The 12,629-nt window shown below is 40.1% G+C and overlaps 1 protein-coding gene across 1 annotated transcript in view; it reads left to right on the top strand.

Annotated features, from left to right (window-relative positions):
- The window catches only part of si:ch211-266g18.10 (titin), a 156,254-nt gene that overhangs the window by 14,656 nt on the left and 128,969 nt on the right, over window positions 1-12,629 (top strand). Inside the window, exons 9-12 of the mRNA XM_042330732.1 lie at window positions 720-770; window positions 964-990; window positions 7,963-8,232; window positions 8,386-9,351. Of these exons, the coding sequence (XP_042186666.1) occupies window positions 720-770; window positions 964-990; window positions 7,963-8,232; window positions 8,386-9,351 (1,314 nt within the window). The remainder of the gene's footprint in view (window positions 1-719; window positions 771-963; window positions 991-7,962; window positions 8,233-8,385; window positions 9,352-12,629) is intronic.

Below are 12,629 nucleotides of genomic sequence, written 5' to 3'. Positions count from 1 at the left end.
TATTATTTATCAAGGGTGCTAACCATTTTGGACCTGACATCAATAACATAGCATTTTATTCATGATACTGCTCTGCCTATACACCGAGTGTACAAAACATTAGGAACTCTTTCCATGACATAGACTGATCAGGTGAATTCATATGAAGCTATGATTCCTTACTGATGTCACCTGTTAAATCCACTTCAATCAGTGTTGATGAAGGGGAGGAAACCATTTCAAGAAGGATTTTTAATCCTTAAGCCATTCAGAGGGTGAATGGGCAAGACAAAATATTGAAGTGCTTTTGAACGGGATATGGTAGTATGTGCCAGGAGCACTGGTTTGAGTGTGTCAAGAACTGCAATGCTGCTGGGTTTTCACACTCAACATTTTCCTGTGTGTGTCAAGAATGGTCCACCACCCAAAGGACATCCAGCCAACTTGGCACAACTGTGGGAAGCATTGGTGTCAACATGGGCCAGCATCTCTGTGGAATGCTTTCGACACCATGTACATGCACTGGCGAATTTAGGCTGTTCTGAGGGCAAAAGGTGTTCCTAATGTTTTGTACACTCAGTCTATTTTCCTACACTGGGCCTTTACTTGTTATCTGCTCAAGTAACTCAAATGTATGCAAATCTCTTTACATAAGCACATGATTTACATATATAAAATTAGGAATAACACGTATGTTTCAAGATATTGACTCCTACATGTCTGTTTTCTTTTGGGTGTAGATGAACCTAGTACTATACCAGCATCTGTGATGCATGTGATAAGGAAGAAAGGTTGGTTTTTGTTCATTTCTCAGTTGGTTAATAATTACCAAACTCTCTTAGAATTTGTTGAGGTTGATTTTTAAGCAAACGCTCACGATACTGTAGATTTATTTACTATTAGGTTGTTTGATGAAATCTCTTCCCTTTCATTTCATCAATAGATTTTCAATCAAATCAATGTTTTTCCTACTTCCAATCCTAGGACAGTTTTTGCCACCCCTGGAAAAAGGTACGTAACAATCGTTCGTACACCAATTGTCACCACTACCAAAGGATGATGTTAATACAGTAACAAATGTAGAGTTTCATCAATTGTCAACTCATTTGATCCGGCTGTGGAATTCTGCTTTCATGTGGTGTGATGTTTGATGACTTGAAATGTTTTTGTTTTGTTTGTTCGGTTGTGTAAATCTAGTTGTATTATATGTTATAAGGGGCGACTGAGGTTGTCACATAATATTTTTGAAGGTGATCAGTTACAAGATTTTCCTCATTACAAAATGATCTACAGAATATTTTTGTTTTGTATCATCCATGGCAATAGTTGAGACAATTTGAAAATCTCGGTCTCCCGTGTTAAAATCAGCCATTCAGTGTGCAAAGGTGTGGCTGCCTGTACTAATCATTGTTGCCTTGCAAAATGGATTTGTATTTGTAACATTCTGACACTAGCTTGGTTTCCACCTAATTGGTGACAGATTTTCATGTCAATACACGAGAATCCGCATAAGAAAAAAATCGGTGCATGATGTAGTGCACACAAAATTAAAATTAAAAATCTAAAGTTCAACATGTTTCCATTACATTTTCAACTATACCGATAGTTTCTTCACAACATGTTTGCGTTGAATGGCAAATGTTCCTACTCTTGTCTTGACACATGCACTCTAGCCAACAGTAGGCTGTGCAGGTATAGTCTGCATGATGAGATTACTATGGATAAGAGCGAGAATATTAGCATTTGTCAAACAGCAGTCAAGCATCGATCATCATGTCACCAGAATAAGACCCTCGGTATTTATTGGAAGGGCGCATCAACATCACAGTGCACATTCACCACCCTGTGAAGTTCATCATAACTAGTTTCATGTGTAGCCTAATAAACTGTATGGTTTCCCGAGTCGTAATGGGAGAAGGACAACACACCGTTACTCTGATACGATGGTTATTATATCAATATCAATATTATATCAATACATCAATAATATCAATATTTGTGCATAAAGGCGTTTTGTGGTGGTTCATTTCTTTACTATCAAATAAGGAGAGACAAAGTTATCACACCGTTACTCTGATACGATGGTTATTATATCAATATCAATATTATATCAATACATCAATAATATCAATATTTGTGCATAAAGGCGTTTTGTGGTGGTTCATTTCTTTACTATCAAATAAGGAGAGACAAAGTTATCACACAAGTCAGAGTTCTACTTAAACAAAATCTTTAATAGTGATAGCTTTTTAATAGAAATGGCTTGTCAACGAATCACCACGGTCTCTGATGATTCGTTGAGAGCGGCGACACAAATGCTACTGACATCTTTTATAGTAAAGATACACCCCTTTCAACCTACATGACGAACAACAGACATATAGAATGGGTCACAAGGTTAAGATTTGTATGAAAGTTTTCATTGTATAGACCAGTGACTGGCCCGCCAACTTCAAACTGGAACCATCTATCTCTGGTACCAAGTGGAACAGAAACATTAGCTCGTGCCCTGGTATGCTCTTTAGGTTTTATCACCCAAAGACATTGTAAATCTCCTCTGTCAGTGTTATCTCCCAGAGGCCCATCCACACAATAGCTATAAGAATACTCTATTATGTCGAATAAAACAACCATTTGATGTAATACAAGTATTATAACATAATTTGCAATTTTGCAACCATTAGTGTCCATCGCCATTTCTCACATATTTCATTTTATAGACACCTAAAAATGTCCTGTTTCCATCATAGCTGTCGTGATAATTTTTTTTAGACAGTATGACTTGGATGGAAATGTGGTTACTGAGTTGTAATAATGCTCTGTGGCGTGAACCTTTTTTTTCACTATTTCATAATCTAATTTTGCATAGTGCCTTCAGAATGTATGTGCATACCACTTGACTTACTCCCCATTTTGTTTTGTTACAGCCTGAATTCAAAATGTGTTTTCTTCTCACCCATCTCAAATCAAATTGTATTTGTCACATGCGTCGAATACAACAGGACCTTACTGTGAAATGCTTACTTACAAGCCCTTAACCAACAACGCAGTTCAAGAAACAGAGTTAAGAAAATATTTACTAAATAAACTAAAGTTTTTAAAAAAGTAACACAAGAAAAACCATAACAATAACAAGGCTATATACAGGGGGTACCGGGGGGGGTCAATGTAAAAAATGGTGGCCATTTGATTAATTGTTCTGCAGTCTTATGCCTTGGTAGTAGAAGCTGTTAAGAATCCTTTTGGTCCTAGACTTGGTGCACTGATACCGCTTGCCATGTGGTAGCAGAGAGAACAGTCTATGACTTGGGTGACTGGAGTCTTTGACAATTTTTTGGGCCTCTGGCACAACCTAGTTTATAGGGCCTGGATGGCAGGAAGCTTGGTCCCAGTGATCTGCTGGGCCATACGCACTACCCTCTGTAGCGCCTTATGGTCAAATCCCAAACAGTTGCATCTACAGTACACACAATACCCCATAATGACAAAGTGAAAACATGTTTTTAGTCATTTAAAAAAATCATATCAAATCAAATTGTATTAGTTACATGCACCGAATACAACAGGTGTAGACCTTACAGTGAAATGCCAACTTACGAGCCCCTAAACAACAAAACAGTTTGAAAGAAATACGGATAAGAATAAGAAATAAAAGTGACAAGTAATTTAAAGAGCAGCAGTAAAATAACAATAGCGAGACTATATACAGGGGGTTACCGGTACAGAGTTAATGTGCGGGGGCACCAGTTAGTTGAGGTAGTATGTACATGTAGGTAGAGTTATTAAAGTGACTATGCATAGATGCTAACAACAGAGAGTAGCAGCAGGGTAAAAGAGGGGGGCAATGCAGAGGGTAGCCATTTGATTAGAAGTTCAGGAGCATTATGGCTTGGGAGTAGAAGCTGTTTAGATGCCTCTTGGACCTAGACTTGGCACTCCAGGACTGGTTGCCTTGCGGTAGCAGAGAGAATAGTCAATGACTAGGGTGGCTGGATGTCTTTGACAATTTCTAGGGCCTTCCTCTGACACTGCCTGGTATAGAGGTCCTGGATGGCAGGAAGCTTGGCCCCATTGATGTACTGGCCCATTGGCACTACCCTCTGTAGTACCTTGTGGTCGGAGGCCGAGCAGTTGCCATACCAGGCAGTGATGAAACCAGTCAGGATGCTCTCGATGGTGCAGCTGTAGAACCTTTTGAGGATCTGCGGACCCATGCCAAATAATTTCATTTTCCTGAGGGGGAATAGGTTTTGTCGTGCCCAATTCACGACTGTCTTGGTGTGCTTGGACCATGTTAGTTTGTTGGTGATGTGGACACCAAGGAACTTGAAGCTCTCAACCTCAGCCACTGTTGCCCAGTCGATGAGAATGGGGGCGTGCTCGGTCCTCTTTTTCCTGTAGTCCACAATCATCTCCTTTGTCTTGATCACGTTGAGGAAGAGGTTGTTGTCCTGGCACCACACGGCCAGGTCTCTGACCTCCTCCATATAGGCTGTCTCATCATTGTCAGTGATCAGGCCTACTACCATTGTTGTGTCATCGGCAAACTTAATGAAGGTGTTGGATTCGTGCCTGGCCGTGCAGTCATGAGTGAACATGGAGTACAGGAGGGGACTGAGCACGCACCACTGAGGGGCCCCTGTGTTGAGGATTAGTGTAGCGGATGTTGTTACCTACCCTTACCACCTGGGGGCGGCCTACCAGGTTGTCCAGGATCCAGTTGCAGAGGGAGGGGTTTAGTCCCAGGGTCCTTTGCTTATTGATGAGCTTTAAGGGCACTATGGTGTTGAATGCTGAGCTGTAGGCAATGAATAGCATTCTCAAATAGGTGTTCCTTTTGTCCAAGTGGGAAAGGGCAGTGTGGAGTGCCATAGAGATTGAATCATGTGGGGATCTGTTGGGGCGGTATGCACATTGGAGTGGATCTGGGATTTCTGGGATAATGGTATTGATGTGAGCCATGACCTGCCTTTTAAAGCACTTCATGGCTACAGACATGAGTGCTATGGGTCGGTAGTCATTTAGGCAGGTTACCTTAGTGTTCTTGGGCACAGGCACTATGGTGGTCTGCTTAAAACATGTTGGTATTACAGACTCGGACAGGGAGAGGTTGAAAATGTCAGTGAAGACACTTGCCAGTTGCTCAGCGCATGTTCGCAGTACACGTCCTGATAATCTGTCTGGCCCTGCAGCCTTGTGAATGTTGAGCTGTTGAAAGGTCTTACTCTCATTGGCTGCGGAGAGCGTGATCACAGTCTTCTGGAACAGCTGGTGCTCTCATTCAAGTTTCAGTGTTATTTGCCTTGAAGCAAGCAAAGAAGTAGTTTAGCTCGTCTGCTCGGCTCGTGTCACTGGGCAGCTCTCTGCTGTGCTTCCTTTTGTAGTCTGTAATGGTTTGCAAGCCCTGCCACATCAGTCCAATGTCAGAGCCGGTGTAGTACGATTCGTAGCAAATGTATTGAAAATGAAATACAGAAATAACTAATTGACATTAGTATTCACACCCCTTTGCTATAACACTCCAAATTGAGCTGAGGTGCATCCATTTTCTTTTGATAATTTTTTAGATGTCACTACAACTTGCGGCTATGGAACCCTGACCTGTTCACCGGATGTGCTACCTGTCCCAGACCTGCTGTTTTCAACTCTCTAGAGACAGCAGGAGTGGTAGAGATACTCTTAATGATCGGCTATGACAAGCCAACTGACATTTACTCCTGAGGTGCTGATTTGCTGCACTCTCGACAACTACTGTGATTTTTATTATTTGACCATTCTGGTCATTTATGAACATTTGAACATCTTGGCCATGTTCTGTTATAATCTCCACCCGGCACAGCCAGAAGAGGACTGGCCACCCCTCATAGCCTGGTTCCACTCTAGGTTTCTTCCTAGGTTTTGGCCTTTCTATGGAGTTTTTCCTAGCCATCGTGCTTCTACACCTGCATTGCTTGCTGTTTGGGGTTTTAGGCTGGGTTTATGTACAGCACTTTGAGATATCAGCTGATGTAAGAAGGGCTATATAAATACATTAGATTTGATTTGCTCAGGGGCAGAACAACATATTTTTACATTGTCATCTCTGGGATTCGATCTTGCAACCTTAGAAAGAAACACACCTGTCTATATAATTTCCCACAGTTGACAGTGCATGTCAGAGCAGAAACTATACCATCAAGCCCAAGGAACTTTCCGATGATCTCTGAGATATAATTATATCTGGGGAAGGGTATAAAACATTTCTAGTGTTGAACGTTTCCAAAAGCACAGTGGTGTCCATCATTGGGAAATTGAAAAAATATGGAACTACCCAGGCTCTGCCTAGAGCTGGCTGTCCGACCAAACTGAGAAACCAGGCAAGAAGGACCTTGGTCAGGGAGGTGACCAAGAACCCAATGACTACGCTGACAGAACTAGAGAGTTCCTAGACTGAGATGGGAGAACATGCCAGAAGGACAACGGTCTCTACAGCACTTCACCAATCTGGGCTTTACAGGAGAGTGGGTAGACTTCCGTCTGACCACTGACTAAATGTTGCCACTTCTGAGAAAAAGGCACATGACAGCACGGCAGGAGTTTGCGAAAAGATACTTGAGAGAGCATTAGGCAAACAATTCTGTGGTCTGCTGAGACACAAATTGAACTCTTTGGCTTGAGCGCAAAGTGCTATGTCTTGAGAACAATTACCCCAAGCATACAGCCAAAGCAATGATGGAATGGCTTCAGAACAAGAATGTGAAAGTTTTTGAGTGGCCCAGCCAAAACACAGACTTGGAATCCCACTGAAAATCAGTGGAAAGACTTGAAGAATATTGTTCACCACCACTCCCCATCTAACTTGACAGAGCTTAAGAAAATCCCCAATTCCAGATGTGTAAAGCTGATACAGACATACCCAAGACGACTCAAAGCTGTAATTGCTGCCAAATGTGCTTCTGCAATGTATTGACTCAGGGGTGTGGCTACTTATGTAAATGAGCTATTTCTGTGTTTCATTTTTGATAAATGTGCTAACCTTAAAAAATATATTTGTCACAGGGTATTGTGTGTAGATGGGTGAGATTTTTATTTTGAAATCAGGCTGTAACACAACAAAATGTGGAATAAGTCACGGGTATGAATAATTTTAGTTAATGCATGTAGACTACTAATGGGACAATACCAGGTTTCATGGGAAAATGTTAATATTTCATGCTCATCATATTTGGGCTTTAGTAATAATTCAATAAATGTCTGAACTAAAATGTCATTGTGGTTTTGGAATTGGTGACTGACTGCATTGTATTTCCCCATTCAAATTGTAAATACACACACTGACAGTTCCTTCGTTGTAACAATTTGTGTTTCTGTTTTCATGTATTCATTCATCCTTATTTGTGTTCATATTGTTCCCCTATCAATTATTTGATTTACTGAAGTTTGTAAAGCATGAGGTGCCTCTGAAATGGAAATATATTGGTTTAGGAGATGCATTCTCTTCTTCCATGTTGTCTTGTACCCCTCTTGCATTGTTTCTGCATTATCTGTTTGACTGACCACGGACTAAATGTTGCAATTCAAATGTTCACTACTGGTTAAAGTAAATAGATGTCTACATTCCATCAAGGAAAAGTTAAACAGTTGGCATCGTATTTCAATTGGGATTATTTAATGGATGACTGCTTAGAGATTTTATGTCTGGAACAGTTTTCATCTATGCAACAAATGATAGACAGTCAACACAACCATTTAGATAAAAATGTGTCAATTGAATATAATTGCAGGCTAGATAAAACAGGAAATCAGCCAATCAGAGTGCAGTATGTGGTGTATCTTGTATGAATATGACGAATGTTGGAATGTGTTGCCATTTTAATTTCCATAACTCTGTCAGTGTCTTAATGTTTGCGTGTTTGCATCTGCACCAACTCACCTCTGACAAATGCTAATGAGATGTGGAGATGGTAAAGTCAATAATAAAGACAAAGTGGCTTGGTGACACAGTTGCAGAATTGATAGGCACTACAAAGGACGGCGACCCTGCACCTGAAATATGCGTCACTCCATTTGTGGCGGAGAAGGATGATGCTGTCAAAGAGGCTGAAGAAGAGCAGGGAGACAAGGACAGTACTGATGACAGTTCAGAGGGGGTGAAGAAATACACCACCCCAAAAAAGTTGTGGATCCAAAAACAGATGCTTAGAGTCATGGGATCTAAGGCCCACCTAAGATCTGGAGAGGTACTTCCTAAGGATATGGATGAAGACCAACAAGGTATTTGGAAATATTTCATATCATTAGCTACGATGTCCAAAATGTGATTTTCATTTATGATAGGGTAGTCATCATATCAAAGTAAATAGCTATTAAAGTGAATTAAAGACAGGGAAAATATGTTAATTTGTTGCCATTACATCACTGATGTAGATTGTGATGTTGAAGAGCTTGACCATGAACAAACAATGGACGATGAAGAAATCATGGATATTAGCAAGGACGGGGAGAAAGAAGAGATGAAAGAGAAGGATCATCACTTAGACGTAGATGAGGAGGAGGGTGATACCCATGAGGTTGACGTCAAAGATCATGGTGTTGAAGATGAAGGCATTTACAATGAAAACAGTTCAAAGGGAGCCATGACATACACCACCAAAAGAAATGTGCAGATTCAAAAAACGATGCTTAGAAAAGTGGAATCTAGGGCCAATATTGAAGTTGGTGATGAACATCATGAATATGATGGAGAGGAGGAGGCAGAGGAAGACATTCATGATGAGTATAAACATGATGATCACAGTGACATTGACACTAAAGATCAAGTTGTTGTTGATGATGATCATGAAGAAGCTGAAGCTGATGAGGACAATCATGACACAGATTACCTTGATGTCAAAGATCAAGAGGTTGAACATGGAGAAGACATTGACGATGAGGACAGATCAGAGGGGACCAAGACATACGCCACCAAAAGAAATGTGCTGATGCAAAAACAGATGGTCAGAAAAGTGGGATCTAGGGCCAGTATTGAAGTTGGTGATGAACATCATGAAGATGATGGAGAGGAGGAAGAGGAGGATGCAGAGGAAGACATTGATGATGGGAATAAAAATGATCACAGTGACCTTGAAATTAAAGATCAAGTTGTTAGTGACGATGATCAAGAAGAATATGAAGCTGATAAGGACAATCATGATACAGATGACCTTGATGTCAAAGATCAAGAGGTTGGAAATGGAGAAGACATTGACGGTGAGGACAGTTCAGCGGGGGCCAAGACATACACCACCAAAATAAATGTGCGAATCCAAAAACAGACGGTTAGAAAAGTGGGATCTAAGGCCCATCTAAGAGCTGGAGAGGTACTTCCTAAGGATATGGATAAAGACCAACAAGGTATTTGGAAATATTTAAAATATAATATTATTATGTCCAATGTACAAAATCTGATTTTAATTTATGATCATAATACATATCAAAGTAGGGAAGAGTGGGGTAAATTGAGTGTAATGTTAAGTTGAGTCACCCCTTGTTTCCATGCACACAATATATAATTTGTCCAAATATTTAGGGAGTCTAGGTCCAAAACATTGATTTTCACCAAGTCAAATCAATGTATTGTGTTAGTCATGATGCTTGTATCTAAACCAAAGTAGAGAACTTTAAGATTGTTCTACACATCAGTTGGAGTCTCTATACCCTTCACTATGAGGTCTTAAATTTAGCATGAATGTGCATCCTTGTACCTGTGTGGGCTAATATATTCAAAATGTTTACCTATGGGTAAGTTGAGCCAATGGCAAGTTGAAAAAAATGAAGTATTATTTCTGGAATATAAGGTAACACCAGGGCCTGGCCAATGTTGAAGGTGTTATCAAAAAAGTACAGTGTTTGTTCGGTGTTAAACGAAAAAAAGTGTTAAACGAATCAAAATCTATTTTACATTTCAGATTCTTCAAATAGCCATCTTTTGCCTTGATGAAAGCTTTGCACTCTTGACATTCTCTTTTAACCAACTTCACTTGGAATGCTTTTCCAACATTCTTGAAAGAGTTCCCACATATGCTGAGCACTTGTTGGCTGCTTTTTCTTCAGTCTGCGGTCCGACTCATCCCAAACCAACTCAATTTGGTTGAGGTCGGGTGATTGTGGAAGCCAGGTTATCTGATGCAGGACTCCATCACTCTCCTTCTTGGTAAAATAGCCCTTACACAGCCTGGAGGTGTGTTGGGTCATTGTCCTGTTGAAAAACAAATGACAGTCCCACTATGCGCAAACCAGATGGGATGGCTTATCGCTGCAGACTGCTGTGGTAGCCATTCTGGTTTAGTGTGCCTTGAATTATAAATAAATCACAGACGGTGTCACCAGCAAAGCACCCCCACACCATAACACTCCATGCTTTACGGTGGGAAATACACATGCCGAGATCATCCGTTCAGCCACACCGTGCCTCACAAAGATACGGCGGTTGGAACCAAAATTCTCCAATTTGGACTCCAGACCAAAGGACAAAATTACCACCGGTCTAATGTCCATTGCTTGTGTTTATTGGTCCAAGCAAGTCTTTTTCTTATTGGTGTCCTTTAGTAGTGGATTCTTTGCAATAATCCGACCATAAAGGCCTGAATCACACGGTCTCCTCTGAACAGTTGATGTTGAGATATGTCTGTAACTTGAACTCTGTGAAGCATTTATTTTGGCTGCAATTTCTGAGGCTGGTAACTCTAATGAACTCATCCTCTGCAGCAGAGGTGACTCTGGGTCTTCCATTCCTGTGGCGGTCCTCATGAGAGCCAGTTTCATCATAGCACTTGATGATTTTTTTTGACTGCACAAAGTTCTTGTCTTAATATGGCTGCAGGGGCAGTATTGAGTAGCTTGGATGAAAAGGTGCCCCTTGTAAATGGCCAGTTCCTCAGTCTCAGTTGCTAATATATGCATAGTATTATTAGTATTGGATAGAAAACACTCTAAAGTTTCCAAAACTGTCAAAATATTGTCTATGAGTATAACAGAACTGATATTGCAGGTGAAACCCTGACGAAAATCAAAACAGGAAGTGGCTTCTATTTTGAAAACTGTTCTATAGCCTCCCTTTGCTGGATTTAAAGGGATAAGAACCAGATTCCTTTTCCATTCGCTTCCTCAAGGTGTCAACAGTCTTCAGACACAGTTTCAGGCTTTTATTTTGAAAAATGAGCCAAAACAATAACATCGCGTCAAGTGGTCACATGAGTTTTGCTCGGGCAACAGAGTTTGGATCGGTATTGCTTTTCCCTCTCCTACTGTGAAAGACATTTGCGGTTGATATATTATCGATTATATATTTTAAAAACAACCTGAGGATTGATTATAAAAAACGTTTGACATGTTTCTGTGGACATTATGGAAACTATTTGGAATTTTCATCTGCGTTGTTGTGACCGCTCTTTCCTGTAGATTTCTGAACATAACGTGACAAACAAACTGAGGTATTTTGGATATAAAAATAATCTTTATGGAACAAAAGGAACATTTGTTGTGTAACTGGGAGTCTTGTGAGTGAAAACATCCGAAGATCATCAAAGGTAAACGATTAATATTATTGCTTTTCTGATTTTCGTGACCAAGCTTCCTGATGCTAAGTGTACTTAATGTTTTGTTGTGCGATCGATAAACTTACACAAACGCTTGGATTGCTTTTGCTGTAAAGCATAATTTCAAAATCTGACACGACAGGTGGATTAACAAAAGGCTAAGCTGTGTTTTCCTATATTGCACTTGTGATTTCATGAATATAAATATTTGTAGTAATATTTATTGAATGTAGCACTATGCTATTTGGTTGTTGAATAATAAATAGGGCTACCTTCTGTATACCCCCCCCACCCCCACCTTGTCACAACACAACTGATTGGCTCAATGCATTAAGAAGGAAGACATTCCACAAATTCACTTTTAAGGAGGCACACCTGTTAATTTAAATGCATTCCAGGTGACTAACTCATGAAGCTGGTTGAGAGAATGCCAAGAGTGTGCAAAGTGGTCATCAAGGCAAAGGGTGGCTATTTGAAGAATCTCAACACTTTTTTTCCTTATTCCATATGTGTTATTTCATAGTTTTGATGTCTTCACTATTATTCTACCATGTAGAAAATATATTTAAAAAAATAAAAACCCGTGAATGAGTAGGTGTTCTGAAACTTTTGACCGGTAATGTATATATCAAAAAAGTGATTGCGTTGAATTCTTTTCGGGAAATAAAGATAGACCTAATTTAAAAATGTAGTGGTAATATTTTATTCAGTCCAGAAATTTGTAGGCGGCTCAAATAACCCTGCTGGTGTAAGTTTTTTGGACAGACTATGTTTTCAAAACTGCTAATTTCGAGGGACACACAATATCCTGAAATACACTGAGTATACCAAACATTAGGAACACGCCCCCGCCCCCATTTTTGCCCTCAGAACTGCCTCAATTCATTAGGACATGGACTATATAAGGTGTCGAAAGAGTTCCACAGGGATGCTGTCCCATGTTTACTCCAAAGTTTCCCACAGTTGTGTCAAGTTCGCTGGATATCCTTTGGGTGGTGGACTATTTCTGAAACACACAGGAAACTGAAAAAGAAATCAGCTGAATAGCCTAGTTTCACTGCCAAAATTACAATTAAATAACAACACAAATACAGG

Source organism: Oncorhynchus tshawytscha, linkage group LG12 (genome assembly GCF_018296145.1).
Source record: "Oncorhynchus tshawytscha isolate Ot180627B linkage group LG12, Otsh_v2.0, whole genome shotgun sequence".
NCBI classification, from domain to species: Eukaryota; Metazoa; Chordata; class Actinopteri; order Salmoniformes; family Salmonidae; genus Oncorhynchus; species Oncorhynchus tshawytscha.
This window is presented reverse-complemented; position numbering and strand designations above follow the sequence as displayed.